A 17893-nucleotide genomic window follows, 5' to 3' on the forward strand; every position below is an offset into this window, starting at 1 on the left:
GCCTATTAGTGTGAGCTACAGTGATAAGTAGAACTAAAGCAGGGCACTCATGCTATTGAAAAGATAATAATCGAGGGCAGAAATTGACCTTATAGGCTCTTTATTGCACCATTCTTCATCGGCAGAGGATTAAACACAGGCTTTGAATGCAGCCATTAAAAAAAATAGTTCCTTATTATGTTGAGCAGATGTTGCATATGATTTGCTTTTCAGAACAACCTGAGAGACAGTCTCTAACGACTAAAAAGTGATTGTCGAACTCTACGGATTTCCTCCCCCACAGAATAGTCCAACACCTAAGCATTATGAATTAAAAACTCCAGCGAATGTTCACTACAACGTCTTAATACGTGCATCTGCAACAACTTTCCACCCCCCTCACACAGACCACAGATGGCAAAGAGATATTGGTGAAAACAGAATCCTCAGAACAAATGGAAGATAACATTGAACTGATGACAATTACGCTCATCACCAAGTTCCCATGTGAGTAAAAAGTCAGTATTACTGTAGACCGACTGTTAAGCAGGCTTGGCAAGTCATGAGGAACATTAAGGCAAAAAAAATATGACTAAATACAGTCACTTTTAGATGTTGAAGAAGTGATGATGTTATGCATCGGGTGACATGTAAGGATCAAAGTTAGAAGACACATGTGAGCAATTTTTTCAGCGCCCTTCTCATGACGTGTATGCTGTACGGTTAATATTCAAATGTTACTGGAATCTCCCTTTTCTGTCTTGAAAAAACTAAACATGTAAAATTCTATATCCTGCCCTTTGCCCAAGTATTTCTCCCTGCTCGTATGCAATTAAAACAGCATGACAAAATAAAAATACACGATGGGCAATTTCATTCTAGGAAAACCCCTCATAGTATACATTCCCAGACATTTTTCAAAGTAGAGGAACATACTAAAATTTACTGCCTGGCAAGATTATCTGAAATGGCCCAGAATATATTGCTGTTCCTCCCAAAATGGGACCTCACAACACAGCGTGACACTTTACCACAAGCTGGAACAAAAGCCTACAACAATGTGCAGTTCTGAAACATGGCATCTGCTTTGTGCAAGTTCAGGGCAATAAATCTAAATGATCAAAGGCAAAGATGGGCTCCTGCAATGGCTTGAGTTGTTGTGGAGAAAGAGCATGTAAGGACAGAACAGATGCAATCTCTTACCCCAACATGATTTGATAGCTAATCTCTCCCTCTTTCGTCGACTTTGATTCTTTTAAGTCATCCATTCCTTTATACCTCAGTCTATTAAGATACTGAATAAACTTGGGAAAAAATGGGATTGAGTGGGACAAAAAGGGACCTCTGCAGTTAGTGTTTGTACTGTAGGTGGTGATGGAATGGAGAAATGACCATGAGGGTACTAGCTGAGAGGGGGGTATACATGGACGAATGTATCCTTGTTTTACTATTTTTCTTAAATTATGGAATGAAGGAATTCTAGATATTTATTATAGAGTGAATGTGTGTTTGGTTCTGGAGGATGGGTTGGTATTGGGGGTGTGTATGTGTGTGTGTGTGTGTGTGTGTGTGTGTGGGGGGGGGGGGGACAGGAGCAGTGGGTTAGGACATTCAATGTTTCTGTTTCTGAGCCTGTACCTTACATTTTAATGTTGTCCGTTTTGTCTGTTGGTGTTGTCTTCTTATGTGTTTTATGGTGCTGTAACCTCCCTGTCTACGAGACAGATTTCTCCTTTGTGGAGACTAATAAAGAAACCTAACCTAACCATTACTATCTGGCCTTTTATAACTTTCTCTCTGGGCTGGTATACCACCTTCTGTCCAGCTCTGTCCAGTGACACCATCACCAGACAGAGAACAGAGGTCCCTCACAGTGTTTTAGCTGCCGCTCTGGTAATGCAAGATGCTGGCACCACGGGAAATACAGACAGACAGCAGACTGAGTGATGAAGGAAATGGCATGATGTGTCTAAAAAAGCCAGGAATAGCAAGTCCTGAGATGTGCGGACCAACAGCAAAAGAAGGAAAGGGGAGAGTCAGAGAAAATGGCAAACAAGGAGCCCTCTCTTCAGCCCCCACTGGTATTTGGCCAACAGCCAACTCCTCCATCAATAGCACTCAGTAAAATGGAGAGGGAGAAAAGGAAAAGATTGGAGGAGAGACCGTCAGAAGAATACAGCAGAGGGAGATGGCGAGGTGGGGACATAGCTATAGAGATAAAGCTTCAGCCAGTCAGAGAACAAGAGAGGAAGAGTGGGAAACAGGACAGAGGGAAACGAAGGGAGGGTGGCAATGGAGCAAGAATGGAGAAAGAGGGAGGGACCGGTTGCGTGACAGTGTAGATAGTTAAGATGGATGTGCAGAGGACGGGAAGGACAAAACAGAAAAGAGGGAGATGGTGAGAAAAAGATGAAGACAGATGAAGGAAGCAGGAGGGAGAAAGGGGGATTGAGGGTTTGGAGATATCCAATCGAGGAGACTGAGCGGCAGAAGGAGGAGAGGAGACAGGAGCTTGCGGAGGAGGCAGTAACCAGAGTCCTATTGATGTGTAATGAAACCCTGCATCGAGGGAGAGACTAACGGAAGGACAAATGGTTGAAGGGAGATGCGGAAGCGAAAAGGAGATGAGGAATGTGGCTGGGTGAAGTATGCTTGGGTGAATGAGGAGAAGACGGGTTGCAGAAGGGCATAATGTCATTTGTTAAATAATGCAGGGAGGGAGCACGAGAGGCAGGGAGTGCAATGGAGACACACGGCTGCCAACAGCGAAAGGTAAAGAGGCTGGGGAGATGGCATGATTGCTGGTTATGGACAGGGAGAAGGCTGGGTGGGTGGGAAGACAGTCTGACACATACAGCTAACTGACAGGCAGCCACACCCCCTCGAAAACAGGAACCAAAGCCACTGCTGCCACACAGTGACCGAAAAGGGGAGGAAGAGGGGGTGGACGGAGATCTGTGGGGACAGGAAGATGGACAGGCAGATGCCCTATAAGGAGGAAGAAGATGCTTTACATTGGCTTAGAAGCTAGGTTTAACACAAAACTCCTAGTTCTCAAAATGGCAGACACATAATGAAGCAGGGAGGGTCATGTCAGATTTTACATTCATCCCAGCAAATAAGTAAATAAATAGCAATATTTTTCTGTAACTGGTGTCTTAAATGCTGCCTGGTAGAGCCTGGTACTGCGAGGCCTCCATAAAAAACACAAGTGTATTTGAAGACTCTTTAAAGATGCTTAGAAACCTTTGTGTAACCAGGGGGAAAACTGAGTTTTAGTAGGTAGTAGTATGCACCTAAGAGCTGGTGCATTACAGCAGTAAAGCATCTGCAAAACCCCAGATATGAATAATCCCAATGTTTCTGAAGCTCAACTGGGAAAGAACTGGCCGCAAACAACACTTGACACAAGGAGAAAATGCGCTGGCACCTTACCAGGAAACGATAGGCTTCCACTTTTGCCATGAAGACATAAGCAAAGTATCGTGTGAAACTTTTTTTTTTTTTTGCCTTAGAGTCCGTCATGATTCCCCTGTAAAGAGAACCGTTTCCTTTTCACTTGCTGTTTGGCTTGGGCTCCAAAAATAGTTGGTTAGATTTAGAAAACGATCATGGTTTGGCTTGAAATGCAGTCTTTCATGGCCCTGTGCATGTAAAAGATAGCCCAGAGAGTTGCAGTGTGAAGCAAGGGGTTCTGACAACGCTTTCTTATGGGATCAGATTGGAGTGAGGCTGTACTGTAAGTTATACATATCGACAATCATCAGAGATGTAAAAAGCCAATGTTTTATATGGCGGTTGGGCTGCCATAAAAACACAAAGTAGAAGAATGAGTTGGTTTGGCTCGCTCTTGACTGTTTTTATGTGAAGAGATTTTCCTTTTTTTCCCCCATTTTTTAAAGAGCAGTGCATATATATATATATACATATATATATATATATATATATATATATATACATATATATAAATTAATTAATAGAGAGAGAGAGAAGGGGTCAACAAAAAAGAGAGAAACCCGGTAACCCATATCCGATTAAAATCCAAGCAGTCCAAATATACTCATTACAGATTCAAGCAGAAAACAAACTATAGATTTTTATACCTGAGAAACAAACCAGCAAATGTTTACTGCTTTTGTTTAAACACTGATGCACTTACCACTTCTCATCAATTTACTGCCTATCAAGTTTCCTTGAAGCAAGGTATTTATATATGAAATCTGTCTCTAATTCATCATCTTATCCAGCTCTACAATAAGACTTATATATATATATATATACTTATATATATATTTATATTTTCAAGCACAGCCTGAATCTCCAAAATGGCTGTTCCAAACAAAAAAGTGTGGCACATGTCTGGCCCCAACATAAGCCCAGACTCTCTAACCCACAGTCCTCTAAAACAGCAGGGGCTGCCCATTCAGGATGTAGTGCCTGCTGAGCATGATCCTCCAAAATGGCTGACAGTTTCACCACAATGTCTATGCTAGATGGGAAACTGTGGCGCTCATACAGCGTCCAAAGCCTCAGTAACCCATGGTGCTCTAAAACAGCAGGGCCCGTCTATTCAGCCCGGCTCCCTTTTGTGTCAGCGTGGGCTGCTGTCGTTACCCCCGGTGCGACGGGCCGCCGACGCTTTCTAATGAGTCATTTTTATTCAGGCGATAAGGTCAGCTACCCGCAGCGGCTTAAAAGGCCCCAAGGAGCGCTGGAGTGGCAGCTATGAGAAGCCAGACAGACAGACAGAGATGCACCAGCCAAAAGGAAGGGAGGGGGCACTCCACACTGGCATACAGTGAATAAATTAAGGTGTGGAAAAAGAAAAAACATAATAAAGAAAACCTGACAGAAATGGGGAAGGAAAAGAAGGCTGGATATAAAAGCTGAATTTCAAAAGAGACTTCCCTCCTGTCCCCCACGTCAGCTGAACTGGATGGCTCCTCCTGGTTCATTTCTTTCTGTGTCTGGCTTGTGTTATCGTCAACTGAGAATAGCTTCTGAGGCACGTGTGAAGTTCAAATCTCTGCTGCTGGCTGACTGAGGACTTTTTGTCAGACTTAGACATGGTGGCTGCTTGGTTCAAAACAAGCTGTTCAGCTGCCTGTGCCCTCACTCTCCTTGTATTGTTTTAAGTTTAAACACCAAAACCCCTCAACTCCTAATGTAGAAAGCTTCCAACTTGGATTAGATTTCAGTCGGTGGAAGTGATTTCTAATTCTTGTTGTAGTTCCTATGAGCACATGATGCAATGAATCTTGACCCCTGGGTGAGTGTAAATGGATTAACAGCACTTGGACACTCATTCTGTTTTAGTAGCTGTGGAAAACCACATCGCAGTCCCTCTATTTGCTGCTTAAAACAACTTTCTTTTTTCTTTTTTTCCCAAAAAAAGGAAAACACTCACCACATTTACATTCACAGTTAAATTGAGCAATAGTTACAGCTCGACTGGGCCAATTGACTGGACCACCATCCAGAGCCAAAGTCTGGAAATGCTTTAAACGACTGCACACCGACACATAATCTTAACGGGACGATATTCAGTCACAATTTCTGACATATTTAGTCATCTGACAACAGAAACTGAAAAATATATGACTGGGAGCAGCTTCACTGGGAATTCCGTTGAATTAATATACACTATTTTAAACCGCTTTTTCCAATGGGAAAGTGTTTTAATCGGCCTTCATTCCTATGTTAAATGACTGCAGCAGTCATGGATTTCAAGCTCATCAGCTCAATCTTGGCACAGTATTGATGGGAATGCAACACCCTGGTGAATACACCAATTTTCGCTGCTGCCTTTGCAGTGACATCTCTCTTGGAGGCACTGCAAGTGTCAGCAAAAAATGGCGGACAAAAAGAAACAAGAACGATTGATTGAGCTTTTTTTAACCTGTTGTCAAGACAGCCGACACCTTCCTCTGTCCAGCTGTGTGGAGCCAACATCCGCACTCCAATCAAAAATACTTAAATAGCTCAAAAAAAAAAAAAAAAAAAAAACTCTAATCTAATCCGATACAAGGTCAATGAGCTTTAATTCCAAGTCACCAAAACAAAATGAAATCTTGTTATAAAAACCTTCAAATTTACTTCTCTGATGTTCCTACCAATTAGTCTGGAAACAACACAATTAAGCTCAGTGCTGCCAGATGACAAATGTTACAGTATTGCACAAGAGGCTTAAGATTCTGACTAAATTCATCATGCGTGTGTCATAACCAAGAGAGGAAGCCCTAAAACACTACCTGCACATGCTGCTTCCCCTGCATTTTTTTTATGTTGTAAGGATCCCCTGCATTACTCAGCAATGTGTCACACGTTTCACTGCCCTGACTGGTGGCAGTTCTATCAAAGTGCATCCAAGAGGTTTTGGTTTGTGCCTGTCAGTAACTCTCCTTGGAAACTGTTAATGAACCGAATGCTTCTCAACCTCTTTGAACGTTTGTCTGGCAATCCCAAGATATTCATTGTGTCCATCACACTACAAAACTACAATACAGTAAATGAATGGAGTAAAAAAACGCATTTAAGCTCACCACTGGAGTTTGTGGTTCCGTCACCATCAAGCTGCCGTTTCTGTGCGGTCCTAAACTCCTTCAGAGAAAGGTAAAGCACCTTTCGCATCACCCGCTCCTCCGACCACGGGATCCCATCACTGTCATCCTGTGAAAAACATACAAAGAACAAACTGAGTCAGTACAAATGATTAAAAGGGATAAAACAGAGTACATACTTTCTTTTTCATTTTTTTAGAAACATTGTCATTGTTTCTGTGCTCACAGGGAGGGAATTCTCACACTATTATAGCAGGGAAAAAAAAGAAACATTTAGTATGGGGGGGTGTCTCCACAAGTTGAGCAGTTGTTTATTTCTGAGACTTTTTCTTCTGTTGCCAGACAAATGCGTTGCAGTAAAACCGTGACCTCAGGTCACGGTCAGGAAATGCTCGCAGGCCAGTTGGGACATCCAAAACAAAACAATACTGCCTGTAAAACTTCAGTTTTCTGCCAAGAAATGCATACACTTTCTCTCTACCTTTTATCTACTTTGGAATCTATAATGAGCCTGGAAAAATATTTGTTTACAACAAGATAATCAGCCGACAATAGCTGCAGCCCGACTGTGGCTGAATGTGGAATTTACATCGTGAATTTGTGTTCCAAAAACAGCAATCGAATGTGGAGAAACACAAAGCCGTCATTAAGAGATCTGTTGTACAAATCCATGAAAAGTTTTTTTTTCCTTTTAAAAAAAAAAAAAAAAAAAAAAAAAAAGCTTTACCCTGGTTTTTCATGATGGGGAAACCCCCCTTACATACTGTTCTCCTCCTCTCACTATATCATGAAGCAACATTAGCATAACACAGCATTAGCTTGCCGTTTGATGCAGGGCAAAGCATTTGCAAAACAACCCATTAAGGACTCGCATATCCCCACAATGCCATGATGGTGCGTTATAGTGCTGAATATGTAGGAAGCAAATGGAGAAAGCATCACGGGACTGTGAGTTCATGTGCTGCTAATCTCTCCAAGCGAAACTGAGACAAAAGAGGTTATTGTCAGAGAGGTCACAGAGTCACACACACAGCACATCCTTTTCCAAGGCATGGCCGTCACTCTCAGCCAAGATCGGTTACCATCAAAACGTTACGGCAGAACATTTGAAAGCATCTCAGCCATTTTTATATCAAATGAATTACAAATGGCTTATTAAAACCCTCTATTGCTCATAACGAGCTTTAACAGCTTATCAGGAAACTAATTCTAATGGATGGGGCACTGTTTGGGTGAATGGCTAAACTTTATCTCAACAAAAGAAAAGCAAATAAAGTGATAGAATATATACTAATTATTGCACACATTGACCCAACTCTTCAAGCTCTTCAAATATAACTTGACGCAGGAGGCAGATGTTTAAAAAAAACAAACAAAAAAAAAACAATCTGTGTTCTGATCATTCAGTTGACTTAGATCACTTGAGTTTGCTCAGCTAAGAAGCTGGTGGGAATCACAAAGACGTTAGCTGTGGTTAGCTATACTAAAGATTTCCACCTGAAAAGAAAATGTAACAGTGTTGTCGCTGTTGTAATAAAAATATTGGCCACAGTACTGAAAAAACAAAAAGGCTGATGCGATGCTGAAACTGTGACATTGGGAGCTTGTGTATCTCTGAGTGTGTGTGTGTGTGTGTGTGTGTGTGTGTGTGTGAAACATTGAAACCTAATCTTATCATAATATTATGCATTCTCCCGCAGCCAGAGAATACAATGCCACTGAAATGACTGTTGCTCAAACATCTTTCTTTCAGAGCCGCTGAAATACACACGCAAACGTGTAAAGCTCGAGATGTTATGATGGATTTAAAAAGAAAGAAAAAAAATAAATCCGTGCTCTGATCAGTGCAGACAACCCGCTGCTAATAATAGCAGCATCACAACAGGATGTGCACAAATATGTCTATGTCTGACACCTCCGTGACATTTCTGAATGATTTCGGTGTCAAAACTTTACTCAGGGGAAAGAAAAAAAGAAAAGAAAAGCTGCTAGACTATTCGTCGTGATTTGGGTTAAAGGCCAGATTCACTGCTTCATTACTCACTCTGTAGTGTATGATAGTAAGTAAAAAAAAAATGGTCTTCTCATTGAGTCCATTAAAAGATGGTGATGGCTTACAAGCAAATAATTACTAATATCTTTCTGTATTTGGCTTTTCATTTGAAGTGCCTGAGAACAGATTAAACATTCACGAGCTCATGACATTTTTTGACAAGACTGAAGATTTAGTTTGGTTTCTTTTTTTTTTTTTTTAACTGTGCTTTTGTGTCTCCATCAGATAAAAAAAAATAAGATTCTGCAGGTCTGCTCGAGGTCCTTAGATGATAGGACCTCAGCAGAGCTTGGGGGGGGGCATTAAAATATGTGTGTCTGCGCATGATGGAGTTGATGGGTGGCAGCCATCTCTGCTGCATGCAGTACCCAATGCGTACACACACACACACACACACACACACACACACACACACACACACACACACACAGAAGCAGCCAAAGCACTCAGTGCACTGATGCTTTGCAGCCTCTGACAAAGGTGGATAGGATATGTTTTGTGGGGAAACGTGCGGTCCCTCATTACACTGTCACACGTGAGCGCGCATGTACACACACTCAGTAGCGAGAGAGGTAGCGCAAGTATTCAATTATGCCATTTCCTCCTGTAGTTAATGTCATCTAATCCATTCTTTGTGTGCGCGCGGGTGCATGTGTGCAAAAGCCTGCCAGGTAAGCACCAATTACCTAGACAGCTCACTAGCACTCTTTTCCTCACACTGTGGCACAAGGCCAAACGCACACTGACACACACAGCAAAGACAGTAGATCTCATGGTTGCAAACATTCTCAGGGAGCTGACAGCGAACACACACAAACACAACACTCAGCTCTACCGAGGGGAGACACAGTCTCCTCTCCAAAAACTGGCCTTAAACTTCATGTCTGCAATTCTTTTTCTCTCACGTTCTCTGTGGTTTCCTCTTAGTAGTTGGCGGGGGGGGGGGGGCGCGCACAGATATTTCCTGAACTGTGTACACACAGTAACAAGGAAAGGATGGAGAAAGAAAAAAAAAGGTGGAGTGCTGCGGTCACTGACCGACTTTTCATCAGGGGAAAAAAAAGTCCCGGCAACAGTAGCAGCTGTTGTTCCCCGAAACCCCCAAAATACTTCTACATAACCACAGATGATCAGTTAAATGGGCCCCTGCAAGCACAGCTCAACAGCAGAGTAACTGATTCTTTATTCTCTTGAGTTTAACAAAAAAAAAAGAGATGTCAAATCCTGGTGTTAGGGTCAGAAGTAATCATTTGAAAAATCTCTGCCTGCCACAGGGCGAGTTGGGGGTGGCAGAGGAAGCAAAACATCAATTCAAATATATACAAAATACAATATACTAAAGTGAGTTGCATCTCGGCATCCAAGTCAAACGTTGTCGTGCGTGTGTGTGTGCGTGTGTGTGTGCTCATCTGAGGTATTGCCAGATATTGTTATACACAGACAAATTTCACACATAAAGCTACCTGGCACCAACACACACATTTACACCCAAACCAGCTCCCACCAGGCGAGTGGAATTCCACTAATGAGCGCAGGGATCTTTTGAGTGCACCTGTGCGTGTGTGACTGTGTGTGTGTGGGAACAATCAAGAGATGCCTCAGGAACATAGTACACCCACTGTCACCCAGCAACACTTTACCCCCAACTCTGCAGAGCTGACAGATAATCCATCCTGCAACAATAAAGCAAATGCACACAGACACCATTGAAGCATCTATTGAGTTACTGTGCAATTTATGATCATTACATCTCTTCCTCTCCTGCAATGTCACAATTTTTTTCCCGTTCAAGACTACGCGAAGACTGTACTTAAAAAAATCCTGTAATTATACACCCAGAAAACCGCTCCAATACAGTTTCGCCCACAATAGAGCAATAACGGCGACCACGACTAGGAGAATTAGGAAAATGTTAAAAAGCTGTCTGGAGTGTGCCCCTGATAAGACCTCAGAGCCTGAACAGGATTAAATCTCCAGCTGCATATGCATATGCTCATCATTCTGGATGAAAAGTGGTGGCAGTTCCGCTTCATAACCCGAGCCTGGCTTGAATGAACCTCTCTGGAAGACAGACAGACAGACCCAATAATCCTGCTGGCCGCTGAAGAAACAAGTGAATTTAATTTGCTGTGCGCAACAATAGATGCTGAGAAGATATTGTGGATGTAGTACACGATAAAGGATTGACAGCTGCAGGATGTCTATTGAAAACTTGGAAAGAATAAAAATCTCATTATTGGCATCAAAATCAAATCCGACCACTCGTGTATCCAGTGGAGATTAATGGGTGCTATATCCTAAGAGACCACGATTAAATACTCAAACATTATTTGACGGTGAATTAATTTTGACAACAACACTATGTAAGCCCTCTGCCCAAAATACCCATAAGCAAACATTCTGACCAATACTGTCCAGTATCATCTGAGATACTTATCTAAAAAAAGCTTATTACAGCATTCTGCAACAAACGCACACTGTGCCTTTAAGAGCATCACAAAGCCCTTCCGTGCTCTGCTCTTGGCCTTTGTGTGAAAGTATGACAAAGTCACACCAACGTCGACCACGATGTCATAGGGGTTTATTCTACAACAGGGATGTTAACCTATGACTTACCAGCAGTGCTGATTTCCATTTTCACACAAGTTTGCAATCATTACTCGTCATTTAACTGTTAAAACAGATCATCTTAGCTTTGATCAGTGAGAACATTTATGCGTTTCCACATCTGTATATCAATCCAGTGTGTATGCTGCATATAAGACGCATGTGCGTGCGTGCGGGTGTGTGTATAAATGTGCACACACTAGCTGTTCCAAAAATAGTGCTGCGTTGCTGCCGACTGTGCAGACGTCACAGAAGAGGAATGTGGGCCATGCACCAGCTGCGATCTGCTCTACAAAACTGCTCCAAAATCTGTTATTCTAACACACATTTCCTCTTGGAAGAAGGACCAAGAGATAGAGGGACGGATGGATCGATGGAGCAGAAATGTTATTTTAACAAAGCCGGGGTTATTACATCCAGTAGCCATTACACTCCCGTTCCCACTGCTACTAGCTGTCTTCCTCACATCTTGCTCTTTTGTACCGTTTCACAGACACATGGGCCCCATATGACTGGCTGCAAAGAAATTACTGCTCATAGTTCACAAGTGGAGCAGATGACCAAGATAATAATTGCTTAATTTTCAAGTGCATTACTGTAATCCATCTTAAGGTCGTGACCAGCCATTTGCAGATTAAAAATATTTATAGCATCCAAATTATGGCCTTGTGGAGAGACAAAAACATGTGCAAAGTATTAATGGAAATCTTCACAGTGCCGCAAAAGGCCCAAATTATTCCTGCCGCAATATTAGAGGGTCCTGCCAGTTAAAAATAAACATGCAAATGAGACCATCTATGCAGACTTGTCCTTTTGTACAGAAGATTATTAATTAGGAAGTGATAGATTTGGAAACTGTCTTTTCAAGCCCACAGCATATATGTAAATAATGGCAGCAGTTTCCAATAAGCACCCTGGTCCTGACCTTATATCAGCAAGATCTGCAAACATCTGACATAGTTTCTAAAACTAGGTCAACTTCCTCTAATACAAAAGCGCACGTTGACTCCCAAAATTTACATTCCAGTCCTAACTACATCCTGGTCCCCATGTCTCATATGGCTTCAAGTAGACCGGATGCTTAGCTCAGAGAAAAGGCGAAGAGAACAAGGTTTTTTGGGGTTGCTGGGGACAAGAGGCCCTATATAATCGCCTCATTACACAACAAGCTCACTGCATTGGAATGCATGCAGCTACAGGGCCTTCCCTTTATAACTAGTTGCACTTGGATAGCCCCAACAGCTTCAGAGCATTCCTGCCTGCAGGAGAGGAAAGCTTCAAAGACAAAAAAGTACATCCTGCAGTAGAGTGAAAACTTAAATACGCTGTTTGAATGCCGTTTAACATAACCTTCTCAAGCATATACAACAGAACCACATTTCTCCGAGTTCAACAATTCAACTGTGGTCTCTTCTGCGAACCTCTTTCATTTAAAGTGTGTATGACATCAGCTGCCTGCATTTGCACACTCATGCACGGATACATCCTCCAAGTCTCTGAGGATACTGGAGTGACAGAAATCCAGCATCATCTACATTAACACAGTTATTGTCAACAGCTTGTTATTTTCAAAGTTCCTTTGTCCACATTAAATGTGGAAACAGAAAACACTCCTCCCACTGGACCTCAGCTTCCAGTCACTTTGTGCACACTGTTTGTTGCAGGAATTTTACACAACGAAATCCAGGACATCTCTGTTTGACAGCCGTCCTCCTCCTAAAACAGCATAGGTATTTATCTGTGCGTGTCAGATACATTTGCAGAACAACCATTAAGCTGCACGTGAGGCGTTTGGGGAACACTGGTAAATTTGAGCTTCTTCCTGCTGAATACATGTCAGGGGGTTAGGGGATATCTGTCATTTCTATCTACAGATAACAGACTAAGTTATGTTGTCCTCAAACAGGCCTGCACTAGTTACAACAGCTGTGGCTTTGTGACAAAGCGACCAGAGGTCAAACTGCTTTTAAAGGCTTTAATACACCAAACAGTAGTCGTGAACAAGCATTGATGAAATGGCCTGCTGTTTGTGAAAGAAAAGAAAAGAAAAAAAAAAAAAAAAAAAAAAAAGAGTGAGAAAAGGAAAATGAGGAGAAACCTCACTAGGCTACTGAACTCATGGATTCTCCAGAAGGGCCAGACAGCCAATCAGAATGATCTCTTTCACCGACAGACCGAACGGAGATTCAAAATGCTGTGTCGGCAAAGACAAAAAGAAAAACATGACAAGGTCCGACAGTGCAGATGGTGTTCCTAAAGGAAAATTGTCAGATTGGTGTAGAAGGGCCTTAAGAAATACAGACAGGAGCATTATCACAAAATGCTGGGCTCAAAGCAACCGTTTCCTGTTCATTTGGTGCAACACAGCCAAGAAAGCATTGTAGAATTGTTGCCCCGGGAATTTTAAGTGTCTCATAAAGCGAAATGTTAAAGTAATCGTATGGCATCAGGTTTTTAGTGGTGTCTGAGTTTCATAGTCTTGTTGCCATGGTTTTTAGGGCACAGCTGAGGAAAATTCCTCAAACTAAGAAGTTACATCTGGCAGGTTGAGAGAGCCGAGCCACGTCTGGTCTTACCGGAGAGTGGCATAAAGGCCTCACGGTAGATGTTTTATGTGGAAATCCGCAATAAAATGTGTGTATGTGTGTCTTTTCTGATCTGACAAGTTGCACAACAAACGTCTCCTGCTCAGCCATAAACAACCGCATTCAACACAATTACCCTACAACCCCGTCACAATACTTTTTTCACTCTGGCCGCTGACCGGAGGTCTGACTCACTTTCATACACTGCACACACAATCAAAAACGCACTCACTGTGGTCACAAGGACTGTAAGATTTGATGGACAGCACTCCCCAACATGGTGTCATTCATCATGGAAGCAGCAGCAATGGCTGCTACGTCCCCCTGCTTCTCTCCGGGGACCTTAGAAGAACCAGCTGCTGAACCCACTTAGCAGACTGCCTTTCCAACCCCCTCGCGTCCTCACAACAAACTGACTCGTTCCACAGAGGCAAATATTAAAAAGTTTATTTAAATTCATACAGTCGAAGAAACGTGCTCTGCAGGGTAGCTGACAGCAGGTGCCGTGTGTCTTTGGAGATTAGGAAACTCCTTCACCTTCTAAAGAGACTCCTGACAGGACATTTATTTACTAAGATTACTGTCAAATTTCAATCATTCATGCTTAAGGGTATTAACAAGGCGTGATGGTATATAAAATAGTAAAGGCTACGTAATAGAAGAGGAGTTTGTGTCATCAAGGTAATGTCCAACACTTCAGAAATAAAAATAACAAAAAAAATCTCACGCAGCTCTTTCTAACTGTTTTCTCTCCTTCCAATCACAGTCATACATTTACTGTAGGACCTAAAAAAAAACAACCTAAATAAGTAAAAGTGAATCTTATGTGACAGATTCGGAAAAAAATGTAGGTGGGGGTGTTGTGGATGATAACACCATTAACGCATGAAAAATAAGCGCAAAAAATTAAACTGAAGTATTATCTTGTTACCATCATACAGGCTTCAACTTCTCAGGTTGATAGCCTGCCAGATTTGGCCTTTAATTGTGGGGCCTGACACATTTTAGTGTTTGGTTGAATTAAAAAGGCACCATTTGATTCAATGGCCCATGCTTTCATTCCAGTCTAATCCATCTTATCATACAGACGCAAAACAAGCGAAATGCATGCTGTGGCGCACTGAGAAATGTGTTCTGATGCATATGGAAGACACAATGTGTATCATGCCAAAGAGCTAAAGCCTTCCCGTACACATGAACACAAGGAGGGGACAGGAAGGCCAAAAGAGGAAATGGAGTAACCTCATTAGCCTTGTGCCTGGTCTGTCAGGAACAGCCTGCAGGCTTGTATGAATTCATACAGAAAACCACCGACCTCTGGTCAGTTTGTGAAGCATCTGTCTGCTACTTAGGGAAGAAACTGGACCAGACACAGTCAGGACTGCACATTTACATCTGTATCCCGGTTAGGTTAGGCTGTAAACAATCAGCGAGGAAGAAGCACACGAGCACCATCACACAAGGGTACACTTACACACCAATAACAACAACTACTACTACTACTACTACTACTACTACTACTACTACTACTCGTAGCCTGAGGCTTTAACCTCATTTAATAAAACATTAAAAAAAATGTTTTTGAATCTGCACAAGCTCAGACAAGCTGCTTTGCTAGAAAGTCATTAATCCCCCTTTACACAACCAAGACACCGAAAAGACATTGAGCATGTGGAAAAAAAGGCTACCACTTGCCCACAAGTGCAGAGCTCACGAAAAGTAGCCAGCTGGATGATCCCAAATGAGTGCAAGTGAGAAGAAAAGAAGCCACTTCACAAGCATTTCTTGCATGTTATAGAGACACCCAACATGTTGCAAGGAATATTTCAATTCTACTTGCATTGTAGCAATTCACCTGCTGTTCACCTTAGGTGAGCCCTATTCTGGGTTTCTGCAGTGAGGAAAACTTACTTTATGTTTTGGATTTTGGATAATAATTTAATATCTTGTGATTTAATCACCTTGTTTGCCAAGTCTCACAGGAGAGCAGATAAGAGTGTTGATAAAAGTGTGTGTGCACACCGATTCCTTAACAAGTCTCTGAGTGATGTTCACCTTGAAACCTTTTTTTCCAGCATCCTGATGCAAAGACATTAACCTCCACTTCCACCGAGGCATCAATTAGCACTTAATTTACAGACTTAGCAGCTCGGACGGAACAACAGAGTAGTATCACATGTCTATCATAAAGAGGCATTGTGTGCTTTTACACGACACACAAAAGAGATTACATGGCAAAAAGGAAAAACAAAAAACAATCCGCCGGGAGAGGAGTATAAAGGCAAGCCTACATTTCAGCACCGCACACTGCCTCTTTCTGTCACTCGTGACATACACTGGCCACTGTTGTTCACTGAAATAGATGGCAGCCCTAAAGTGGTCCGTGCATTCACAGCGCACGCGCACACACAAAGTGAAATTTTATACCTAAATATTGAAGAGAAAAGAAGAGAGGAGAGAAAAGAGAGCAGACAAGAAGTCAAGTCTGTGTGGCCACTCTGGGCCTGGTGCCGCTTGGCAATGTTTGGCATCACCCCCTATGCAGCTGGTAGCAATATTAACCCAACTGTTGGCAGACTGCTGGGGGGGGCAGGTGGGACGCAACTCGCCAGGCTGGCATTGAAGCGGTGAGTGTGCATGTCCTGAGTTGCACTTGGTTGGCCTTGATGCATGTCCACGCTTGTGCTTAAGTCACTTAAGGGCTCGTCTGACTTTGTATAGACTCACACCCAGGGCATGTGTGCAAAGTTTCATACACAAACCTCAAGTGGCAGCTTGCCGTGGTGGATGCCCCACCATCAACAAACCAGACGGAGCAGAGGATCCCATGCTGAAACATTTTCAGGATAACCTAAAAACTCACAGCAGGTCAGGCGCTCAGGCTGCATCTCCCCTGAAAGTTTTTGTAAACAGCTACTTTTCATTTGATACAACTTGCTGACATCATATACCTGCAAAACTATAAGAAATAAAAATCCATATGGATTAGGACTGCTGTTCAACGCAAGTAGACCCATTTTCTACCGGTGTGACTGGGCCTGTTGGACGGCAACAACAGAGTAGCTTGTACAACCATGTACGGTCAAGTCTCTCTCTGGCTGACAATCTCACTAACAAGCACATGTCAACACGGCACCGTCGCTGAAGGACTTAAAAGCTCATAGTACACAAGCACTAGTCTGGATCGTTACCGGCGGCCTGTGTACATGCTGTGTACATATACTGGCATATACTACATATACCCAATTAATGGCCGAGGTACATATCTGCTCCATCTTCTAGCACAGTGTTTCCCAACCGGGGGTACGCGTACCCCTAGTGGTACGAAGAGGTACTGCAGGGGGTACGCGGCGCACAGGGAGTTTTTTTTTTTTTTTAAACAAAGGAAGATTATTTTGATTTAGTATTTATACCATTTTGGTTAATTATTTATATTTCAAGAAAATGTTTTTTATTCTTATGTTGAATTCAACTGAGGTTAAAAAAAAGAGAGAGAAAGCCTGAGAATTTTATGTTCAAGTTAAGGATATTAAATAAAATGATTCTTATGTAATAACCACTGTGTTGCTCTACTTTTGGAGAATTATCGCACGCGTTGTATGTGTGAGGGGGTACTCGTGGTGTGACAAGAAGGTTCAGGGGGTACTCCGGCCCAAAAAGGTTGGGAAACACTGTTCTAGCAGCTACTAAAAAAAATAAACAAATTTGAAAAAAAAGAATGAGTGGCGTGTGAGCAAGCTACGAGCATCCTTTGGGTGACGAGTTACTTTAAAATACAAAACGTAAAACTCTGGCTCCAGGTCCGCACACAGAGGGTAGAGGTTTGTGTTGCATTAAGGGGAACTGACATCAGCAGTGTTGCACAGAAAGGGGCCGTGCAGAAAGGCCAAAAGATAAGACTTGTTACACCGTTGCCTCTGTGTATCACTGTGGTAGTTCAGTAGCGAAGAGCCAAAAGTTGAGCAGCAGGAAATGTGAAGGGCTGTGACGTTCATTCATTATTCCGAAACTTGTCTTAAACTTCCCACCGTGCGCTTGTCATTCATCTTCAGCAAGTGCACACACACACAAACACTGAAAAGTCCTCCACTACAGTCCCATACCCACAT

General features: G+C 42.5%; 1 protein-coding gene across 1 annotated transcript in view; it reads right to left on the reverse strand.

Moving 5' to 3' along the window:
- The window catches only part of jarid2b (jumonji and AT-rich interaction domain containing 2b), a 102962-nt gene that overhangs the window by 50191 nt on the left and 34878 nt on the right, over nt 1–17893 (reverse strand). The window contains exon 2 of the mRNA XM_075449714.1: nt 6522–6648. Coding sequence (XP_075305829.1) covers nt 6522–6648 — 127 coding nt within the window. The remainder of the gene's footprint in view (nt 1–6521; nt 6649–17893) is intronic.

The sequence above is a fragment of the Odontesthes bonariensis genome, chromosome 18, assembly GCF_027942865.1.
Source record: "Odontesthes bonariensis isolate fOdoBon6 chromosome 18, fOdoBon6.hap1, whole genome shotgun sequence".
In the NCBI taxonomy this organism is placed as follows: Eukaryota; Metazoa; Chordata; class Actinopteri; order Atheriniformes; family Atherinopsidae; genus Odontesthes; species Odontesthes bonariensis.